This window comes from Lissotriton vulgaris, chromosome 8 (genome assembly GCF_964263255.1).
Source record: "Lissotriton vulgaris chromosome 8, aLisVul1.2, whole genome shotgun sequence".
NCBI lineage: Eukaryota > Metazoa > Chordata > Amphibia > Caudata > Salamandridae > Lissotriton > Lissotriton vulgaris.
Genome location: NC_141696.1, coordinates 1,289,970,500 through 1,289,993,988, shown reverse-complemented (window position 1 = coordinate 1,289,993,988; position 23,489 = coordinate 1,289,970,500). Strand labels below are relative to the sequence as shown.

Here is a 23,489-nt window from a genome sequence, read left to right as displayed (position 1 = left end):
CCTGCCTACTTGGGATACACAAAGCCCTGTCTGGGATGGTGCTAGCACCGCCCCTGACAGGAAACCCTTTGTCCAAGCTCTCCTCGCTGGAAGGACTCCCAGCAGCAGGAGGTCAGACTTGTGTCTGTGGTGGCAGCATCCATTTTGTGATGCTGAGGCTCGAGTTAGCTTTAACCGGAGTTCACAGTTACATACATGTTGTGTCCCTCTAGAAGGGTGGAATGCTAACCCCCTCGCCAGAATTGGCGAGGGGTTAGTATTCCAATTCGTATGACACCTTACTCGACATGTTTTGATAAAGCGATACCAAAGATAGCAAATAACAGCGAGGATTATAATGCACTTAAGAGTATATGGTATGCGTTATCATGGACCAGCTATTAGGACTTGGTTCCGCAAGCTGCAGACGGGCTCAGCTCATGCCAGAGCACCATCTCACATAATTCCAAGCACTCTGCCTTCAGGATTGTTAAGGCCTGCCATAGGAGTGACTGATAGGAATACATGTATCCATTTTAGGGTTAGATATAGGATTACTATATCTAAAGCAAAGGGTGATTATACCACCTTGCCCCAGCTGTCGTGCAGCCAGTTGTGTCAGATTTGGATGGCCAGCCAGGGGTGGCATAATACATGCTGCAGCCCCTGGTAGGCCCTGGGTACACCTATGCCCTGGATACCTATGGTATACTGTACAGGGACTGATAAGGTGGCCCAGTACCAATTGGTAAATGCACCTAAGGTACATGTGTGTCAATTTAGGGAGAGAACAGCTAGGCTGTGGGTCTGATTAGCAGGCCCACAGCCAGGGAAAGTCGTAAATCAGTGAAGCAAAAAGCAAAAATCTGGTGTGATCATAGGATTGCAGACCCTACTCTCCTACAAGAGCAATAACATATTATTTCTCATGTAAATCACGAAGCTCTTCTGGGTTGAAAGCTAAAACAACAATTATGTGTTGTGTGCAAAATGAGGCAGAAAGGTAAAATGGCGTTTAAACATTTAATAGGCTCATGCTAACTAAACACAGTTTATAGAAAAGAATTAGCTATATGACAATTTAAATGAGGCAATATTTTCTAACATGTAGAAACTCACCTACACTATAATTATTGTTCTTCACAGTGATTGAGATAATTGAGATACACTCTTAATAGTTCCAAGGTTTAGTATTTTTGTGTATTAAAAATAAATAAATGACGGAAACATTTTGTGTGTGTAAGTATACAACAGGCGTAATGGCGCGCCAATACAGGGCAAAAACAGTCCTAGATAATGTTTGCTTAGCTTAGCACAGTATGAAGGTTTATTTTTGTCCATATTTGATTAACAGAATGCCTTTTCATATAGTTTGTAACTAATTTCTCTAGAAGATTGTCATGTAATATCTCCTATTATTTGGCTGGTGTATTTAAACAAATATTTCAGAAACATAGTTTTTTAATCATTCAGAATGTGATTGAAGGGATTCTTAGAATACATTTTTTTCATTTATAACTATTCAAAGTTTAATTTGTGTTTTTAGGCCAGCTGGAGGAAGTGAGAAATGGACTGCCACAGCATGTGATTTTCTGAAACAATATTTGACCGGCTCAGTTGCTCACCTCATCTTAGAGGTATGTTATTTGTTTTATCATTGTTTTATTTTTGCTGTAGCATATTTTTAATAATTTTCTTGACATTACAAGTCTCACAATCAATTGTTCATAGTGTGTCTATTTCACTATAGTAGCGAAAACAAAAACTGAACTATTCTACCCACACCCCTTACAGACTCAGCTTTACATTGTTATACATGCTTGGCAGCCAGCACTACAGTATAAACATTTGTACATAAGAAGACAGTTACATTCCATATCCTTTGAATTATATAATGAGCATACAACATCCCACGTCTTTTCCACCATAGTTTTTGTAAGCGATACCAGTAAGTATGTTTGGGTCCTTCTATTATTTCTACACATCTGTAGATACAAATTATTCTAATTTCGCGTTCCATTCCATTGAAATGGGTTTCTTACTCAATCCCCTATGCTCCTCTCACTTAAGTTCAGCACCCTCTGCCCTACACCATCTAACTATTTCATTATACCAATCTAATACCGATGGTGATTTGGCAGTCTTCAATCTCATAGTAATATTTCTTCTTGGCTAATAACAGAGCCAGATTAGCCAATTTGCGGACAGGGCTTCCCTTCTTTCCTTTTGGACCCAATCTCAATAGACATAACTCAAATGAGACATTGTTCCTTACCCGGGCAACACTATTCATTATTCTGTGTACTGATGACCAGTAATGGGTTAATCTCAGACAGTCCCATAACATATGTAGTAAAGCTGCATTTGAGGAGTGGCATCGGGGGCAAGTATCTTCGGTGTCTGGAAACATTAAGTTTAGTTTGTGCGGAGTCAAGTAGGCATGGTGGACAATCATGAGCTATATGAATTAAAATGTTGGATTCCTGGATACCTTTCTTGGGTATTCCAATAGTTTTCCCGATTCTTTATCCTTGAGCACATGGCCTATGTCCTTGTTCCATTTGTCCTGAGTGTTCCGGAGTGACACTCCAGTGTGCGTTTGAATCCCTCGGTACAGCCATTTTGTCTAGTGACTACTGTTGCCCATCAAGTATTGTATGTTGGTTAACTCATGTGTTGGAGGTTCTGTTCCCTCTGGGGCCCAAGCTGTTCGGCTATATCGAGTGATATTTGCATGGAGCAGAAATAATGTTAGGAACCCACTGTGCTCTCACAAATGTGTTGTGGTTCATCAATGCACCATCTGTAAAAAACATGCCCACTGTGGTCACACCCATCTCTGCCCAAGCAGATATATGCCTAAGTGTTACCCTCCTGATGGTAAGGGGGAGTCCCAGTAGGGGATATTAGGAGCATAAGGCGTCAGTGTCTTTGTGCAACGTGTTTCCAGTACAACAATACAGTTCTTAACAGCGGTGGCACTGTCGGAGGAATTTTGCTGTTTGTTAGTAAAAGTGTATTTAATTCCCTCCGCTCCCAGGCATGGCGATTTCTTGTAAATTGCGGACTGCAATACAATACGCCAACCACTGCAATTGACCAGCATAACAATAAGCTTTGAGGTCTGGTACTCCCAATCCCCCTTGTTTCGTATTCAATTGTAGTTTAGTGCGCCCTATCCGTCTACGTCCCGCCCCCCCATATTAATCGTATTAGGACGGAATCTAGCAGTTTAAACACCTGTGTTATAATGATTGGTAAAATAATATAGTAGTCTAGGGAGGCAATGGCTACTCGTCCCGGCACCGATATTGTCAGTGAGGTCCAGAATCTTATTTGTGCTTTAAGCGCTACATTAGTTTTGTTTAGATTTCCATCTAAAATATCCTGTCTCTCTATATATCTGGATTCCGAGATATCTGAAAGTAACAGTCGCTGTTTGAAATGTTCAGTGTCCAAAGCGTATCGGATCAACTTGTGCCCTGTCACCAGAAAAATACACATATGAATTGTTTTCATTTAGGGAAAGACCTGAGAGCCGCTGAAATGTAGCAAAAATTGTGGGTATTGGGTCATAATTCTCATTAAGATTACTGAAATATAATATGAGGTCATCCGCATATGCCGAAATAATGTACTTCTCTCTTCCCACTCCAATCCCCTTATATTCTGCCATAGTACGAAGTTTAAGAAGTAGAGGCTCCAAAGACTAAAATAAATAGTAAAGGTGAAAGCAGGTAACCTTGTCTGGTACCCTCTGCTATCGTGTATTATCTGAAAGAGACACGTTAGTGTTCGATTCCTTACCTTAGAATATCCCCAGGCGTCAGAATGGATCCAAAGGTTTTTCGTCAGCAGTATCCCTGCACGTCGGTAGATGGCGTTGTGCGGCTTTGCGTCCGTCGCTGGCGTCGTAAGCGTGGAGATGACGTCACGGAGACTACTTAGGTGCCACCCATGCACGCTGACCTCAGTTCTTTCTTTTTCCGCGCCAGCAAGCGCAGATCCAGTTAGAGCACGTACCCTAGTAACTTTTTGACTAACTCTTTGGAGACTTTTGTCTCTACTTCTTTGAGTCTTGGCTCCTGGTGCCAAGTACGGATGCCTGGGTTTAAATCCTGCGGGCCTGCTGCTGTACAATGTCGTTGGCCGACCCCCACGACGTTTGTCTCTACTGTCTGGAGCGCGACCATGACTCCCGGTCATGTTCCGACTGTCTGGCCATGGCTCCGAAGGCTTTGCAGGAGTGGTCCCGAAAGCTGCTGGAGGCCCGGCAGTCGTCTCCACGCCGTTCGTGGTCCAGGGTTCGCTCGAGGAACCGACCGCAGAGCAATCATCACCGCTCCTCGAGGTCGAAGTCTTCACCCTCAGAATTGGGTAATAGACGTTGTAGGAGAGTAGGGTCTGCAATCCTACGGTCAACCCAGATTTTTGCATTTTGCTTCACTGGCTTACGACTTTCCCTGGCTGTGGGCCTGCTAATCAGACCCACAGCCTAGCTGTTCTCTCTCTAAATTGACACTCATGTACTTAAGGTGCATTTACCAATCTGTATTGGGTCACTTTTGTAAGTCCTTGTACAGTGTACCATAGGTACCCAGGGCATAAGTGCACCCAAGGCCTACCAGGGGCTGCAGCATTTATTATGCCACCCCTGGCTAACCATCTAAACAGACACAACTGCGTGGTAATCACCCTTTGCTGTAGATATAGTATACCTATATCTGAAAGAGACACGTTAGTGATAGATTCCTTACCTTAGAATATCCCCTGGCGTCAGACTGGATCCGGAAACTTTTGCGTAGCAGTACCCTTGCTCGTCGGTAGGCGTCGTCTGCGACTCCGCGTCCGTCGTCGGCGTCCTGGGCGCCGTGAGACGTCGTCGGAGTACTTAGACGCCGCCTCCGCGTGCTGACGCCAGTTCTTCTTTTTTCCACGCCAGCAAGCGCAGATCTGGAAAAAGCAGTAACCCTTAGTCAATTTCTGACTAACCTTTTTGATCCTTTTGATCGTTTTTCGAAGTCTAACGACTCCGATCGGTGCCTAGGGATGCCTGGCTTCAAGCACTGTGAGGATTGCGACCGCACGATGTCGGTCACGGATCCGCACCACCTGTGCCTAACTTGTCTAGGCGTTGACCATGACGACAAGGCCTGCTCCGACTGTCAGGCCTTTTCCTCGAAAGCCAGGCGGGAGCGGTCCCGCAGGCGACTCGAACTCCGGCAGTCGGTCCCGCGCCGTGCGAGGTCCTGGTCCCAAAAGGGGGTCCCTTGCTCACTTTGCCACTGGATTCAAGCAAGCCGGGCTGAAGACGGCTGGAATGCCAGAAATCGGTCCTCAGAAGCTTGTTTCCGGTCCAGGGAAGACATTGCTTGGCAGTTCGGGCTGGACTGTTCCCATGAGGCACAGGGTCAGACTGATTTGCATATAGCCATGTCTGAACTGGGGTGGCAGAGTGGGCTAAAGAACGGTGATGGATTAAACCCAGATCTTTTGACTGGGTGTGAGTGTTTGATTCAGATTCTCCGTCCATCACCACCCCCTTTTGGCCGCCATAAGTGTGGCAGGGTATGCTCAGACGTGAGTCCCTTGCTCACTTTGCCACTGGATTCAAGCAAGCCGGGCTGAAGACGGCTGGAATGCAAGAAACCGGTCCTCTGAAGCTTGTTTCCGGTCCAGGGAAGACATTGCGTGGCAGTTCCGGCTGGACTGTTCCCATGAGGCACAGGGTCAGACTGATTTGCATATAGCCATGTCTGAACTGGGGTGGCAGAGTGGGCTAAATAACGGTGATGGATTAAACCCAGATCTTTTGACTGGGTGTGAGTGTTTGATTGATTCAGATTCTCCGTCCATCACCCCCACCCTTTGTACCGCTTTTTGCCGCCATAAGTGTGGCAGGGTATGCTCAGACGTGAGTCTGTTGCTCACTTTGCCACTGGATTCAAGCAAGCCGGGCTGAAGACGGCTAGAATGCCAGAAACCGTTCCTCGGAAGCTTGTTTCCGGTCCAGGGAAGACATTGCTTGGCAGTTCAGGCTGGACTGTTGCCATGAGGCACAGGGTTAGACTGAATTGCATATAGCCAAGTCTGAACTGGGGTGGCAGAGTGGGCTAAAGAACGGTGATGGATTAAACCCAGATCTTTTGACTGGGTGTGAGTGTTTGATTCAGATTCTCCGTCCATCACCGCCCCCTTTTGTACCGCCGGAGGAGATAGAGCGCTTGTAGGAAGGTGGATATCTGACTATGGTTACCCCCAACTTTTTGCCTGGTGTTTTGCTGGTTTTTCGACTTAGTTGACCTGGGGCCCTGCTATTCAGGACCCCAGGCCCCCTGCTCTCTATGTAAAATGGATTCCATGTACCTTAGGTGCATACCCAATTGGATACTGAGTCGCCTTATCAGTCCCTGTACAGTGTACCTTAGGAACCCAGGGCATAGGTGTACCCAGGGCCTACCAGGGGCTGCAGCATGTATTATGCCACCCCTGGCTGGCCATCCAAATCCGAAGCTGGGTGCCGCTTTCGACGGCGTATGGAGACTTTCACTTCTATGAACTAACCCCATTAATTGAGAACCCTGAGTATCAGGAGATGGGTGGTGAGGAGGATTGGGAGGGGTCTGATGACCCTCAGACCCGTGAGTGTCGACCCTCAGACCCGTGAGTGTCAGTCTCAAGAGGACTGGACAGGTGGACTTGGGGATGCCAGTGGTCTGGACACCTCACCAGACACTGGTTTTGTGTCGCCTCCTGCCGTGGCTTCCGAGGAGGGGGCAACCTACAGTGTGGTGTTGATGAGGGCAGCCAAGGCCTTGGGCCTTGAGCTCCCCGTCGCGGCCATGAGGACTAACCTCCTCACTGAGGTCCTTAAACTGCAGTCATGCTCGGCCGAGCCTCTGCTGCCCTTTAATGAGGCCTTGACCGACGTTCTTTTGGCACTTGGTCCAGGCCCACTACAGGTTCGCCCGTAGATAGGAACGTGGCCAGACGCCACCGCCCGGCCCCGGGCGACCCATGTTTCCTGTCCACCCACCCCACCCCCGAGAGTCTGGTCATCCAGGCCTCCAATTGCCAGACCGCATTCCCGTTGGCTTCGCCAAGAGGTATGAGAGTTATGGAAAGAAAATATTCTCCTCCCTTAGTTTGGGACTGCGGTCTTCCAACACCGCATGCCTCTTGGGCCGCTACACCCACTCTCTGTGGGAGACGGTTGCGGAAGTGCTGCCAGAGTGTCCGTTGGAGGTAGGGGACAAACTCGGCCAAGCCCTTGTGGAGGACCGAGATGCAGCCTAATATTCTATCCGGTGTGGGCTGGATACCACCGACTCGCTAGGCAGAGCGATGGCAACGACGGTGGCGGTGAGACGTCATGCCTGGCTGAGGTCCGCCAACTTTTCGGCAGATGTCCAAAACACTCTGATGGACATGCCCTTTGCTGGCCGTCGCCTTTTTGGCGACGAGGCAGACCATGCGCTTGAGCGCTTTAAGGACTCGAGGGCTACTGCCAAGTCCTTGGGCCTCTCGGCCCCGCGTCAGCAAATGGGTGCCTTTCACTCCTTTAGTGGCCAAGGAAGGGGCGCCCCCACACGTGCTGCCAGCCACACTCCACAGACTAACATCCAGCGCGGTGGCGGCCGTGGAGGCGGTCGGGGACAAAGGCGAGGCCAGTCCACACCTTTCCCCGCAGCATCCGCTTCTAAACCCTCCTAGTCCGTGCTTCTCGGCCCATGTGATGCCAGTGGGGGGCAGGGTTCTCCATCACCACTCTCACTGGCGCACTGTCACTTCGGACAGGTGGGTGCTGCAGATCGTCCGGAGGGGCTTCTCCCGCCCCTTCGAGACGACCCCTCATGCCATGCCACCGCAATACCACAGCGTGTCGGGGGATCACTTGCGGCTTCTGCAGGAGGAAGTTTCAGCCCTCTTGGCCAAGGGGGCCATTGAGCGCGTTCCTGGGCCAGAAGTGGTACGTGGTTGCTACTCCCACTACTTTCTGGTACCCAAGAAGGGCAAAGGGGGCATACGCCCTATCTTGGATCTACGGAATGTCAACGGCTTCCTCCGGAAGGAGAAGTTCAAGATGCTGACTCTAGCTCAGGTCTTAGCTGCCCTGGACCCAGGAGACTGGATGGTAGCGTTGGACTTGCAGGACGCCTATTTCCAAATCCCCGTCCTGCCGGCCCACCGGCGTTACCTGCGGTTCACGGTAGGCCACGAGCACTTTCAGTTTACCTTGCTCCCCTTCGGCCTTACCAGCGCCCCACGGGTGTTCACGAAGGTGATGGCGGTGGTCGCAGCTCATTTGCGCAGGTTAGGGGTTTCAGTCTTCCCTTACCTCGACTACTGGTTGTTGAAGGCGGGCTCGCCCCAGACAGTCGTCAGCCACCTCCAGACGACGGCAGACCTCTTGTGTAGGAAGGTGGATATCTGACTATGGTTACCCCCAACTTTTTGCCTGGTGTTTTGCTGGTTTTTCGACTTAGTTGACCTGGGGCCCTGTCATTCAGGACCCCAGGCCCACTGCTCTCTCTGTAAAATGGATTCCATGTACCTTAGGTGCATAACCAATTGGACACTGAGTCACCTTATCAGTCCCTGTACAGTGTACCTTAGGTACCCAGGGCCTAGGTGTACCCAGGGCCTACCAGGGGCTGCAGCATGTATTATGCCACCCCTGGCTGGCCATCTAAATCTGACACAACTGGTTGCACGACAGCTGGGGCAAGGTGGTGTAATCACCCTTTGCTTTAGATATAGTATACCTATATCTAACCCTAAAATGGACACACAGATTCCTATCAGTCACTCCTATGGCAGGCCTTATCAATCCTGAAGGCAGAGTGCTTGGAATTATGTGAGATGGTGCTCTGGCATGAGCTGAGCCCGTTTGCAGCTTGCGGAACCAAGTCCTAATAGCTGTTCCATGATAACACGTACCATATACTCTTAAGTGCATTATAATCCTCGCGGTTATTTGCCAACTTTGGTATCGCTTTATCAAAACATGTCGAGTAAGGTGTCATACGAATTGGAATACTAACCCCTCGCCAATTCTTGCGACGGGGTTAGCATTCCACCCTTCTAGAGGGACACGACATGTATGTAACTGTGAACCCCGGTTAAAGTTAACTCGAGCCTCAGCATCACAAAATGGATGCTGCCACCACAGACACAAGTCTGATCTCCTGCTTCTGGGCGTCCTTCCAGCGAGGGAGGCTTGGACAAAGGGTTTCCTGCCTTCGGAGGTGCTAGCACCACCCCAGACAGGATTTTGTGTATTAGGTAGGACAGGGCTGAAAGGAATGAGACATGCCTGGGGCACACAAGGTGTCCCTGTGCATACTCCGGTCTAAACCAGTTCCATTCTCAATGGACTATAATGTAGTAACTTTGACTGTTAACACAGACCCACTCCAATATGATATTCATTGTTTACGCTTTTTGTATGTTGACATGCATCTAAGCCGACCTCGTCCACACCACTGGACTACAAACATTAATATCCCAACAAACATCAAACAGCCCTTTAGCTCAGACGGAACGTGCCGGTTACCGTCATACCCAATGCACGAGTTCGAAGCCTTATAGTGCATGCTACCATCAACTTGTTCTTTACTTTTAATTTTATGGCAGAATGTTGTTTTTGTACCCACAACAATATCAGAGCTATTTAGCGACCGCACACGTCATTGATATATTTACACGGTTAAGGTCTTTGATCACCACTTTAATTCCACCTAATATAGTCTGTCCTCTAGTTTTACGGTCACGTGATCGCAACCTCATATCAAATTTCTAAAACGCGGCTAGACTCGCTCTATGCCGGCGTTCGTAAGGGAGCCAGCTGATCCGAAAACGCTACGATCCTCAACTCCTCAACGTTAAGGTTAGTCAACCCAAACTAGCCACTTAACCCCCTAGTGCTAAAAACCAGGAGGAACAAACTACCGATATTGATACAACGGCTCTTTCCGTTCGTTTTCAGATTTTACTCAGCCCATAGCAACACCAGGCTACTAGTGATGACAGGCTTGTAAGTGACACGGTTTTCCTAATGTATTTACGTTTTCCTTTGAAACTCACAGGCTTATGGGTTACATAAGTTGCCACATTAACGTTGACACACCCCAGGGTCTCATCTCACAACCCTAGCGTTTCATCTCACAACTGTTTCATGAACTCTGTTTACATGAAAAAACGCAACAGGTTTCCTAATGTTTTGTTTATGTATATTTTTGTAGTGTCTGTTCCCTGACGAAGGGCATCCAATAATGCCCGAAATGCATTGGATTTGTTTATAAGACATTGCCTGAGGTGAAACATATATGTAAAAAAGGACTATTAACGAATGAAAAATATGAGAAATGAACATACGAATGAATTAAAAACATGAGAATGAACTAATTCGCAAAACCAGTGTGGAAGTCTCTTTCTAGTAAAAAGACATGAGTGTGTGCCTAAAGGGATGAAGCTAGTGACTCACTAGCATCACGTTTAGTTAAAGTTAAACAGAGCCTCAGCATCACAAAATGGTTGCTGCTGCCACAGACACAAGTCTGATCTCCTGCTGCTGATCGAAACTCCGGCAGGGGAGGCCTGGAAAATAGGTTTTCTGCCTTGGGAGGTGCTAGCACCTCCCCAGACAGGCGATAGTGTATTGGGGCAGGGTGGGTTGAATGAAATGAGACACTGCCTGGGGCACACAAGGTGCTCCATGCATAACCTGGTTTAAACCAGTTGCTGGGGCACTCCAGCCCCAGCTCTGGCGCGAAACTGGACAAAGGGAAAGGGGTGTACCCACCCCCTTCCCGTTTTCCAACCATAGGAGGGACCTAGCAGGTAATTCAGCCCCCTAGATTAGTATAAAGCTAGGAGCTCTGTCTAGAGACATTAGATTATCCTGAACTGAAACTCGGAAACAAAACTCTGGACCTTCGACATCCTACTGCTAGAAGACTGAAGAATCTCCCTTGAGTTCAAGGAGTGACCACCCTGTGCAAACAGGCACCATCAGTGACTTGCCGGTTTGCTTTGTCGACGCTCACGTCGGAGCCCGAAGACTTAGCGACGCAGCCTCTGGACGTCCAGACTTCTCTGACCCCGACCCACATCCACAGCAAAGCTGAGAACCTTGGCGGACACGAGAGACGTGGGACCGGACTACCTGCAGTACCTGCTTTTTGCTAACTGTGCAGCTTCTGAGGCGTCCTCTAGGTTGTGCATTGGGACTTGAGAAGCTCCAACCCCGAGCCGTAAGTGCACCGAAGCTCAGCCCCTCCACACTCCACGAGTGCCGCATGGGGCCTGTGCCTGCATTTCTCCTCGACGCGTCTTCGCGGTTGCTAGCCCGTTGGCTAGTGGCCCTCCTGAAGACATCCTTTTTGAATCAACATCGCTTGCCTGGTTGCTCTGGGCTTGCTCCTGCTTTCCTGTGAAGGGGAAGCTCCCCAGACCTTGCTGGTCTGAACAGAAGCCGATCTTCCCTTCCTGCGTGGGTTGCCTTCGCCAAGGCTTGTTGACTCCAATCCGGAAGCCGACTCCGCCAACAGCGAGACCCTTTGTGGGACAGTCCGTATCCAGCTCCTGGTCGTCGTCGACGCCTCCTGGTCCACGTGGCTGCAGAGACAAGCTTCGCATCTTTACCTGATTGCATCTCGACATAGCCTTATTCCTTCCTGGTCACTGGCTAGTGACCCAGACTCTGTCCCCTCTGCTTTGAGGTTCTTCACTGCTCCGATCTACCCTTGGATCCACCTAGACATCTTCCTCCTGGTCGCGTGCAGCATCTTTTTGCAGCTCTCCATAGGATTCGACGACCAAACCCGACACGAAAGAACACCTATGCACCCGGCTTCCCTGGGTGAGGTAACTTGAGTACTCCGGTGCTCCTGTGGGTAAGAACTATCCAAGTGTCCTAGTTTAACTGGGTTTTCCCGTAGTCCATCCGGAAGTGTCCGAAATCAACTACTTTGTAACTTTTACGTTCCCATTGAAAGTCTATGGTAACTCGCGTGTGTGTTTAGGCACTGCACACGCATCCTGTGGGACTCCTACTTCCTAACCTTTGGTTGTTCAGTGTAGCCCCAGCGATTTCCTAGGCCCTAGGCCTACTCACTTTTTCTATAGTGGCTCTTATACCACTTACTTAGTATATGGTTCGTGAGGCCCCTAGGGTAGATTTGTATTTGTGCAACTTATAGTATGTGTAGGAGAGTAGGGTCTGCAATCCTATGATCACCCTAGATTATTGCTTTTTGCTTCACTGGTTTACGACTTTCCCTGGCTGTGGGCCTGCTAATCAGACCCACAGCCTAGCTGTTCTCTCTCTAAATTGATATCCATGTACTTTAGGTGCATTTACCAATTGGTATTGGGTCACTCTTGTAAGTCCTTGTACAGTGTACCATAGGTACCCAGGGCATAAGTGAACCCAAGGCCTACCAGGGGCTGCAGCATGCATTATGCCACCCCTGGCTGGCCATCCAAATCTGACCCAAGTGGCTGATAAATCAGCTGGGGCAAAGTGGTGTAATCACCCTTTGCTTTAGATATAGTATGTGAGAAGTTGGCCTGATATATAATGTTCACTATTCTAGTGAGCACTTTGTATCAGTCCAAACAACCCTTATGGTGATTGGTTGTAAGTCAACCTTATAGACCAGCTATCCTAGTAGCATGGATACGAGCAGTCTTCGGGCTAAACTCTAGAGGGCGTGTTAAGCCAGCTGTTATACCATCACATATACCCCTTGAACACCAAGTGAAAGGACACCACACAAGTGTTATGAAAATAAACAGTGTATTTATTTAGATCACAACAGCCCTGTACTCTTTATGAGGACAGGGTACTAAGCACACAACAAAACTCTTACAAAAATACTTTAAGTTGCACAATTTACACAAATGCCCGTCCCATATACTCTGGAAGTGGAATGCGAAATTACTAGCAGGTAAGTACTGGACTAATAGGCTTTGGAATCGCTAGGACTACGTTACTGAACCTTCAGATTACTAGTAGGAGGCCTAGGGGACTCGGGTGCAGAGTGTGCACTCTCACGCGGGATGAAGTCTATGGAGGCTAGTAAAGGCAAAGTTAGTGTTCTCGGGCGAACCCGATAAGGTAGGTCGAAAACGACAGTGGATCTGGACCCTTGGATAGTGAGGCTATGCTGAGGCACCGAAATGCCGAAGTTACCTAGCCCAGGGGCTGCAGCTGCATAGGTCTGAAAAGACGTCGGGAATCCTCGTTGACGAACCAGGAGCCTGAAGAAAGAAGTTGCTGGCAGGCGACCAGTGAAGATTGTTCGAGTGATCCAAGCCTGGATCGAAGATGGATGACACCTGAAAGCAGAGGGGACCAAGTTCTTAATCACTAGCCAGTGATTGTGTGGGCACCAGGATGGCACCGGGCGAAGTCACCTCGACCAGGTGAGTGGGCGACGCTGGGCTCTGCAGTCTCACGGACCAGGAGGCGTTGTCGGCGACCAGGATGGAGGTGCGAGCTGTCCCACGATGGTTGATGCTGTCGACGTCGCTGGACCCAGGATTGGGGCAACAAGTCTTGGCAAATTCAATCCCACGCGGTGGACCTAAAATGGCGTCTGGAGTGGACCAGGAGGGTCCGGGATGCTCCTCTTTTGGAAGGGAGCAAGGGCCAGTCTGGAGCAACCAGACCAGCAGAGTTGTCGTCGTTGATCGTCGTCGAGAAGGCCACAAGCCAGCGGGCTAGTAGCCAGACAACGCGGTGAGCAGCCAAAAAGCAGAAGGGCCCCACGCAGATCGTGGAGATGCTGGGGGGCTGGACTTCGGTGCTGGAGCTGCTCAGGGTCGGGGCTTCTCGGACCCCAAAGCACTCACCAGAGGATCCCTCGGCAGTCGTGCTGGATAGAAGTCGTGCAGTTCTGATGATGGTCGGTCCCTCGAGGTCTCTTCGCACCTACGGTTCTCAGCTTAGCTGTAGAGGTAGGTAGAGGTCAGAGGTGCCAGGGAAGCTGGGTCTCGTCGTGCTGGTCGGTCGGATTCCTGAGGAAGGACGTGCAGCAAACCGCAGAGTTCTTAGATGGTGCCTGCGGATGCAGGGTGACTACTCCTTAGCCACAAGGGAGAAATCTTGAGAAGAAGTCGAGAGTTCCTTTCGTAGAAAGTAGTTTCTTGATTCAAAGATGATCTAATTTGGAAGGGTCCCCGCTCCTGCCTTTATCCTAAAGAAAGGGGTGGGTACGCGACTAGGTCCTGCCCTAGGGGTGGAACCAGGAAGGGGGGTGGTTACACCCCTCTCCCATGCCGGACTTTCCCCAGGCCAGAGGCTGGTGTGCCCCTGGAACTGGTTCTAGCCGGCAGATGCGTAGTGAGCACCGGGGTGCCACTTGCAGTCACCTTCCTGTAAAGCCCTGCCTACCCAGGATACACAAAACCCTGTCTGGGATGGTGCTAGCACCGCCCCTGGCAGGAAACCCTTTGTCCAAGCTCCCCTCGCTGGAAGGACTCCCAGCTGCAGGGGGTCAGACTCGTGTCTGTGGTGGCAGCATCCATTTTGTGATGCTGAGGCTTGAGTTAACTTTAACCGGGGTTCACAGTTACATACATGTCGTGTCCCTCTAGAGGGGTGGAATGCTAACCCCGTCGCCAGAATTGGGGAGGGGTTAGTATTCCAATTCGTATGACACCTTACTCGACATGTTTTGATAAAGCGATACCAGAGATAGCATTTAACCGTGAGGATTATAATTCACTTAAGAGTATATGTTATGCGTTATAATGGAACAACTATTAGGACTTTGTGAGAAGGTGGCCTGATATGCAGTGCTCACTATTCTAGTGAACACTGTGTATCAGTCCAGCAACCCTTATTGATGATTGGTTGTAAGTCAACCTTATAGACCAGCTATCCTAATAGCGTGGATACGAGCAGTCTAAGGCTAAAGACTCGAGAGGGCGTGTTAAGCCAGCTGTTATACCACACATATACCCCTTGAATACCAAGTGAAAGGACACCACACAAGTGTTATAAAAATAAACAAGATATTTATTAAGAATCACAACAGCCCTGTACTCTTTATGAGGACAGGGTACTAAGCACAAAACAAAACTCTTACGAAAATACTTAAGTTAGCACAGTATATACAAATGCCCGAGGGGCACGGAAAACCATATACTCTGAAAGTGGAATGCGAAATTACTAGCAGGTAAGTACAGTACTACTAGGCTTAGGAATCGCTAGGACTTGACTATAGAATCTTCAGATTACTTCTAGGAGGCCTAGGGGACTCGGGTGCAGAGTGTGCACTCTCACGCGTGATGCGGGACAAAGTCTATGGTAGCTAGTAATGACAAAGTTAGTGTTCTCGGGCGAACCCGACCTGGTAGGAGGAAAACGAAAGTGGATCCTGACCCTTGGATAGTGAGGCTATGCTGGGGCACCGAAATGCCGAAGTTACCTAGCCCAGGGGCTGCAGCTGCATAGGTCTCAAAAGACGTCGGGAATCCTCGTTGCCGGACCAGGAGCCTGGAAGAAAGAAGTTGCTGGCAGGCGACCAGTGAAGAAAGTTCGATGGATCCAAGCCTGGATCGAAGGAAGATGACACCTGAAAGCAGAGGGGACCAAGTTCGAGACTACTAGCCAGTAGTCAGTGGGCACCAGGAGGGCACCGGATGGTAGCCACCTCGACTAGGTGAGTGGGTGACGCTGTGTTCGCAGATCTCACGGACCAGGAGGCGTTGTCGGCGACCAGGCTGGAGGAGCGAGCTGTCCCACGATGGATGAAGCTGTCGGCGTCGCTGGACCCAGGATTGGGCAACAAAGCCTTGGCAAATTCAAGCCCACGCGGTGGACTCAAAATGGCGTCTGGAGTGGACCAGGAGGGTCCGGGGTGCCTCTCTTGAAGAAGGAAGCAAGGGCCAGTCTGGAGCAACCAGACCAGCAGCAGTGATGTCGTCAGGCGTCGTGAAGAAGGCCACAAGCCAGCCGGCTAGTAGCCACACAGCGCGGTGAGCAGGCAAAAGCAGAAGGGCCCCACGCAGATCGTGGAGATGCTGGAGGGCTGATCTTCGGTGCTGGAGCTGCTCAGGGTTGGGGCTTCTCGGACCCCAAAGCACTCACCAGTGGAAGACTCGGTGGGCTTGTTGCAAAGAAGTCGTGCAGTCTTGGCGATCGTCGGTCCCTCGAGGTCTCGTCGCACTCACGGTTCTCAGCTTTGCTGTAGAGGTCAGTAGAGGTCAGAGGTGCCAGGGAAGCCGGGTCTCGTCGAGCTGGGTCGTCGGATTCGTGAAGAAGGACTTGCAGCAGACCGCAGTGTTCTTAGGATGGTGCCCGCTTGATGCAGGGTGACTACTCCTTAGCCACAAGGGAGAATCTTGAAGAAGAAATCTTGATGTCCTTTCGCAGAAAGTCGTGTCTTGATTCCAAAGATGATCTAATTTGAACAGGGGGCCCGCTCCTATCTTTATACTAAAAAAGGGGGCTGACCCGGTGACTAGGTCCTGCCTATGGGTGGGACTAGGAGGGGGGTGGTTACACCCCTCTCCCATGCCGGACTTTCCCCAGGCCAGGGGCTGGTGTGCCCCTGGAACTGGTTCTGACTGGTCTATGCGTAGTGAGCACCGGGGTGCCACTCAGCAGTCACCTTCCTGTAAAGCCCTGCCTACCCAGGATACACAAAACCCTGTCTGGGACGGTGCTAGCACCGCCCTCGACAGGAAACCCTTTGTCCAGGCTCCCCTCGCTGGAAGGACTCCCAGCTGCAGGGGGTCAGACTCGTGTCTGTGGTGGCAGCATCCATTTTGTGGAGCTGAGGCTTCGTTTAACTTTAACCGGGGTTCACAGTTACATACATGTCGTGTCCCTCTAGAAGGGTGGAATGCTAACCCCGTCGCCAGAATTGGCGAGGGGTTAGTATTCCAATTCGTATGACACCTTACTCGACATGTTTTGATAAAGCAATACCAAAGATAGCATTTAACCGCGAGGATTATAATGCACTTAAGAGTATATGGTATGCGATATCATGGAACAGCTATTAGGACTTGGTTCCGCAAGCTGCAGACAGGCTCAGCTCATGCCAGAGCACCATCTCACATGATTCCAAGCACTCTGCCTTCAGGATTGTCAAGGCCTGCCATAGGAGTGACTGATAGGAATCTGTGTGTCCATTTTTAGGGTTAGATATAGTTATACTATATCTACAGCAAAGGGTGATTACACGACTTTGCCCCAGCTGTCATGCAGCCAGTTGTGTCAAATTTAGGAGGCCAGCCAGGGGTGGCATAATACATGCTTCAGCCCCTGGTAGGCCCTGGGTACACCTATGCCCTGAGTTACAGGGTCTGATAAGGTGGACCAGTACCAATTGGAAATGTTCCTAAGGTACATGGAATCCATTTTAGAGAGAGAGCAGTAGGCCTGGGGTCCTGATTGGCAGGGCCCCAGGTCGACTATGTCAAAAACCAGCTAAAACACAGGGCAAAAAGTTGGGGGCAACCATAGTCAGGAGGTACCTTCCTACACAACCCCTCCCCCCCCCAAACGAAAGGAGATAAGGCTATCCTTGTCCAGGTAAGCCTCTATTACCTAAGTGGCCATATAAGGAAGGACCAGCTCTGGCTTGGTTTCCCCCTGTGTCATGGTCCACTAGGCAACCCCTCACCCTAAGGGTGTCTGAGGGTCTTCACCATAGGGAATCTCTGTCTCTGGTGTGTCTTGGGAAAGAAAAAGGCTGATGTTGGGATGGAGTGCTGAAGTGAGGCTCCTCTACCTTTGGGCTCAACTTCCTCCAATCACCATCCATCATGTGTGCCTTTCTTTCTTTAGCTGAGATGCACTGAGCTCTCAGGGTCAGCCTCTGGCTACCTAAAGCTGGAGGCTGAGTCCCTCTGTTTGGCTTACTGGAGGGACAGGTCAGGTCTGGGGTTTTTAGGCCCCATGTTTGGCTGTGCCCAACAGTGTCCAGCTGTGGGAGGTCCCTAACTACTTTTAAGGGGGATCCCTCAGGAGTCTGATTTCTTTTCACTTGGCTAGGTTTACCAGCTTCAGTGATCCTAATCTGCTGATTAAGGAGTTCTTTTGGACAGGGGGCCCTTTGGGGTCCACCACTGGCCTCCCTGACCTCCTCAGCCCTGGGCTGACTGAGGCAGGGTAGAGAGGTGCAGGTTACCTGCTCCAGACTGGGTCCCACCTGGGAAGGGTCCACTGCCATCAGGGGCTCTGCCAGGCTAGGCCTGACTACATCTGGGGCAGTTCCTTCAACAGGGGTAGAGTCAGTTCCCTGAGGAGGCTGGCTCTCACCTAGTGTCTGGGAGGGGGAAGACTCTTCTTCCTCCTCAATGCTCTCTGTTTGAGTGGAGTGATCCATTGTTTCAGGCTTCACAACCTCACTATCTGTTTGAGTAGAGGCTGAGACCATTTCAACCTTGCCAACCTTTTCAGGAGGGCACTCAGTTTGTGTTTGGGCTGTGACTGTCACAGCCCTCCTATCCTGTTCTGGAAAGTCTGTCTGAGCCTGGGCAGTGGCTACCACTGCCCTTCCAACCTTTTCAGGGAGGAATGGTGCTTGGACTGGGGCTGTAGCTATTACTGCCCCACTAACCTGTCTGGATAGGCCTATCATTCTGGAGTGAGTTTCTTGCTCCACCTCAGCCCATGCTGAGATTTCCAGGTCATTCCCCAGTAAGCAATCTACAGGTAGGTTGTCTGTCACTGCCACTCTCATGGGCCCTGTGACATTATCCCAACTGAGCTCGACTACTGCCATGGGATGCCTTCTCTTCACTCCATGAACGTCTGTCACCTGGTAAAGGAAACCAGGGGTCAGTTGAGCAGAGGGGACCAGATGGTCAATCACCATGGTGATACTGGCCCCTGTGTCTCTGTATGCCTCAACTTTCTGACCATTGATAAAGGGCTCTTGTCTATACTTTCCCAAAATGTGGGAACCAGTAGTGAAGTTGGCAAACCCCAAGCCAGTCTCACAGACAAGAGTGTTGTTAGGGGACCTGGCTAGGCCATAGTCCTCCTGGTTTCCCAAAGTAATGCCCACCACATTCTTGGGGGCACTCCCACCACCTGGGGGATTACCACTAGTGGTAACAGGAGGTCTGGGAGTATTACTTGGTGGTATGTTTTCCTTATTGCTATTTTTAGGGCACTTGGCATCACTTTTGTAATGGCCCACCTGTTTACAGGTATGGCAATAAGGTTTCTTCTGTTCTGAAGGAGTGTTCTGGGACCCACCACCCTTGTTGGAGTTTTGGGGCCCTTGGGAAGTCTTCTCTGTGGATTTATCCCCACCCTTCTCTTGAGGCTTGGTTGATTCCTTCTTTTGGTCACCACCCTGGTTCTTAGGCCTGACCCTGGTTCTGACCCATTTGTCTGCCCTCTTACCCAATTCCTGTGGAGAGGTCAGATCAGAGTCTACCAGGTGCTGGTGTAATAACTGGTTCTGACAATTACTTAAGATTTGCTCCCTCATAATTAGATTGTACAATCCTTTAAAATCAGTAACCTTACTACCCAGTAGCCAGCCTTCAAAAGCCTTAGTGGCACAATCAACAAAGTCAGTCCAATCCTGAGACTGAGTTTTCTGGGTGTCTCTGAACAGCATCCTGTACTGCTCAGTGGTTAAACCAAACCCATCAACCAGTGTATTCTTCAGGATTTGGTAATTGTTAGCATCCTCCACTCTAGTAGTGAGGAGCTTATCTCTACCTTTACCTTCAAAGGAGAGCCACAAGATAGCTGCCCACTGACTCTGGGGAACACCCTGCACAGTGCAGGCCCTCTCCAAAGCAGTTATCCATTTGTGGATGTCATCCCCTTGTTTAAAGGGGGGCACTATCTTATTCAGGTGCTTTGTATCAAAACTCCTTTCCCTATTGCTAGGTATATTGCTGCCACCAGTGGGGACTACCCCACTTAAAGGTTGCTCTCTAGCAAAGGCAAGCCTCTCTTTGGCCAGGGCAAGTTCTTCCCTTTCAATCCTCAGATTGACTGCCCTTTCTTTAGCTTCATACACTCTCCTCTGAGGGGAAGTCATCCCTCTGTGAGAAGAGCTTTGAGAGCCATTGGTTTGAATAGATCTGCCAGAGCCTCTTGATAGAGATCTGGCTCGTCTATTCCCAATGTTAAGCTGACCTGAGAGTGGCCCCAGGGGTCCCCCAGTACCAATCTCATGTCTGCTTAAGTTGGACCTGGTTAGTCTGCTGACTTCTACCTGTCCCTTATCTGCCTCATCCCCAGAGGGCTCCTCATCCTCCTCTCCCTCTTCAGTCTCAGCTGAGAGGTGGATTAGGTCAGGGTCTCCTCTGGTTCCCTCAAGGGGAGGCATGCTTCCCTCTGGATTAGAAGAGCTAAGAAGTCTCTCAGCTTTTCTGGCATCATAAGTCTCTAAGAGACCAATCAGAAAGGAAGTTGTGGGGTTAGACCCCTGTCTTATCTTCCTGGAGGTACATACCTGTCGCAACTCCTGGAAGCTAAGAACAGTATATCTGGAAGCGGGGACCTGTGGAGGGTCCACTGACACAAGGGGAGACTCAGAGTTTCCTCCTTTGTCTGACATACTGTTTCTAAGGTGGTGTAAGTGATGCACCTACCTACACTATGTGTTTGCCTACTGATCCCTTGCTAAGAGTTGCAGCCAAGGTGTGCTAAGCCTTGAGGAGCTGCAACAGCTGGTTCAGTAGAACTCAGAGTATTCTTAGCTAAGTTATATGTACCTAACAGTACTTATGTGATCTTTCAACAAGATATTCTTAGGATACGTGTGGTAAAACAACAGCAAGCTCAAATCCCAACCGCTGCTCACCAATGTGAGAAGGTGGCCTGATATACAGTGCTCACTATTCTAGTGAACACTATGTATCAGTCCAGCAACCCTTATTGATGATTGGTTGTAAGTCAACCTTATAGACCAGCTATCCTAGTAGCGTGGATACGAGCAGTCTAAGGCTAAAGACTCGAGAGGGCGTGTTAAGCCAGCTGTTATACCACACATATACCCCTTGAATACCAAGTGAAAGGACACCACACAAGTGTTATGAAAATAAACAAGATATTTATTAAGAATCACAACAGCCCTGTACTCTTTATGAGGACAGGGTACTAAGCACAAAACAAAACTCTTACGAAAATACTTAAGTTAGCACAGTATATACAAATGCCCGAGGGGCACGGAAAACCATATACTCTGAAAGTGGAATGCGAAATTACTAGCAGGTAAGTACAGTACTACTAGGCTTAGGAATCGCTAGGACTTGACTATAGAATCTTCAGATTACTTCTAGGAGGCCTAGGGGACTCGGGTGCAGAGTGTGCACTCTCACGCGTGATGCGGGACAAAGTCTATGGTAGCTAGTAATGACAAAGTTAGTGTTCTCGGGCGAATCCGACCTGGTAGGAGGAAAACGAAAGTGGATCCTGACCCTTGCATAGTGAGGCTATGCTGGGGCACCGAAATGCCGAAGTTACCTAGCCCAGGGGCTGCAGCTGCATAGGTCTCAAAAGACGTCGGGAATCCTCGTTGCCGGACCAGGAGCCTGGAAGAAAGAAGTTGCTGGCAGGCGACCAGTGAAGAAAGTTCGATGGATCCAAGCCTGGATCGAAGGAAGATGACACCTGAAAGCAGAGGGGACCAAGTTCGAGACTACTAGCCAGTAGTCAGTGGGCACCAGGAGGGCACCGGATGGTAGCCACCTCGACTAGGTGAGTGGGTGACGCTGTGTTCGCAGATCTCACGGACCAGGAGGCGTTGTCGGCGACCAGGCTGGAGGAGCGAGCTGTCCCACGATGGATGAAGCTGTCGGCGTCGCTGGACCCAGGATTGGGCAACAAAGCCTTGGCAAATTCAAGCCCACGCGGTGGACTCAAAATGGCGTCTGGAGTGGACCAGGAGGGTCCGGGGTGCCTCTCTTGAAGAAGGAAGCAAGGGCCAGTCTGGAGCAACCAGACCAGCAGCAGTGATGTCGTCGGGCGTCGTGAAGAAGGCCACAAGCCAGCCGGCTAGTAGCCACACAGCGCGGTGAGCAGGCAAAAGCAGAAGGGCCCCACGCAGATCGTGGAGATGCTGGAGGGCTGATCTTCGGTGCTGGAGCTGCTCAGGGTTGGGGCTTCTCGGACCCCAAAGCACTCACCAGTGGAAGACTCGGTGGGCTTGTTGCAAAGAAGTCGTGCAGTCTTGGCGATCGTCGGTCCCTCGAGGTCTCGTCGCACTCACGGTTCTCAGCTTTGCTGTAGAGGTCAGTAGAGGTCAGAGGTGCCAGGGAAGCCGGGTCTCGTCGAGCTGGGTCGTCGGATTCGTGAAGAAGGACTTGCAGCAGACCGCAGTGTTCTTAGGATGGTGCCCGCTTGATGCAGGGTGACTACTCCTTAGCCACAAGGGAGAATCTTGAAGAAGAAATCTTGATGTCCTTTCGCAGAAAGTCGTGTCTTGATTCCAAAGATGATCTAATTTGAACAGGGGGCCCGCTCCTATCTTTATACTAAAAAAGGGGGCTGACCCGGTGACTAGGTCCTGCCTATGGGTGGGACTAGGAGGGGGGTGGTTACACCCCTCTCCCATGCCGGACTTTCCCCAGGCCAGGGGCTGGTGTGCCCCTGGAACTGGTTCTGACTGGCCTATGCGTAGTGAGCACCGGGGTGCCACTCAGCAGTCACCTTCCTGTAAAGCCCTGCCTACCCAGGATACACAAAACCCTGTCTGGGACGGTGCTAGCACCGCCCTCGACAGGAAACCCTTTGTCCAGGCTCCCCTCGCTGGAAGGACTCCCAGCTGCAGGGGGTCAGACTCGTGTCTGTGGTGGCAGCATCCATTTTGTGGAGCTGAGGCTTCGTTTAACTTTAACCGGGGTTCACAGTTACATACATGTCGTGTCCCTCTAGAAGGGTGGAATGCTAACCCCGTCACCAGAATTGGCGAGGGGTTAGTATTCCAATTTGTATGACACCTTACTCGACATGTTTTGATAAAGCAATACCAAAGATAGGTATACACCTGTTACAACGCATTTTTTACAACGCGATACTGTTACAACGCATCTATTACAACGAAGATACTTTTACAACTCATGTTTTTACAACGCAGGTACCTTTACAACGCAGGTACCTTTACAACGCATACCATTACAACGTAAGTATTGGTAAGTATATAATTATATTTTAAATGTTATATGTTTGGGGTAAAGGGGTATTTTTAGGGTTTAGGGTCAGTTTTGGGTTTTAGGGTAAAGGGGTATTTTTAGGGTTCAGGGTCAGTTTTTAGTTTTTGGGTAAAGGGGTATTTTTAGGGTTCAGGGTCAGTTTTTAGTTTTTGGGTAAAGGGGTATTTTTAGGGTTGAGGGTCAGTTTTTAGTTTTTGGATAAAGGGGTATTTTTAGGGTTCAGGGTCAGTTTTTAGTTTTTGGGTAAAGGGGTATTTTTAGGGTTCAGGGTCAGTTTTTAGTTTTTGGGTAAAGGGGTATTTTTAGGGTTCAGGGTCAGTTTTCAGTTTTTGGGTAAAAAGGTATTTTTAGGGTTTAGGGTC

The 23,489-nt window shown here is 49.8% G+C and overlaps 1 protein-coding gene across 1 annotated transcript in view; it reads left to right on the top strand.

Annotated features, from left to right (window-relative positions):
* Window positions 1–23,489, top strand: part of RNF17 (ring finger protein 17) — a 2,333,865-nt gene that overhangs the window by 1,629,551 nt on the left and 680,825 nt on the right. Inside the window, exon 27 of the mRNA XM_086933472.1 lies at window positions 1,526–1,616. Coding sequence (XP_086789598.1) covers window positions 1,526–1,616 — 91 coding nt within the window. The remainder of the gene's footprint in view (window positions 1–1,525; window positions 1,617–23,489) is intronic.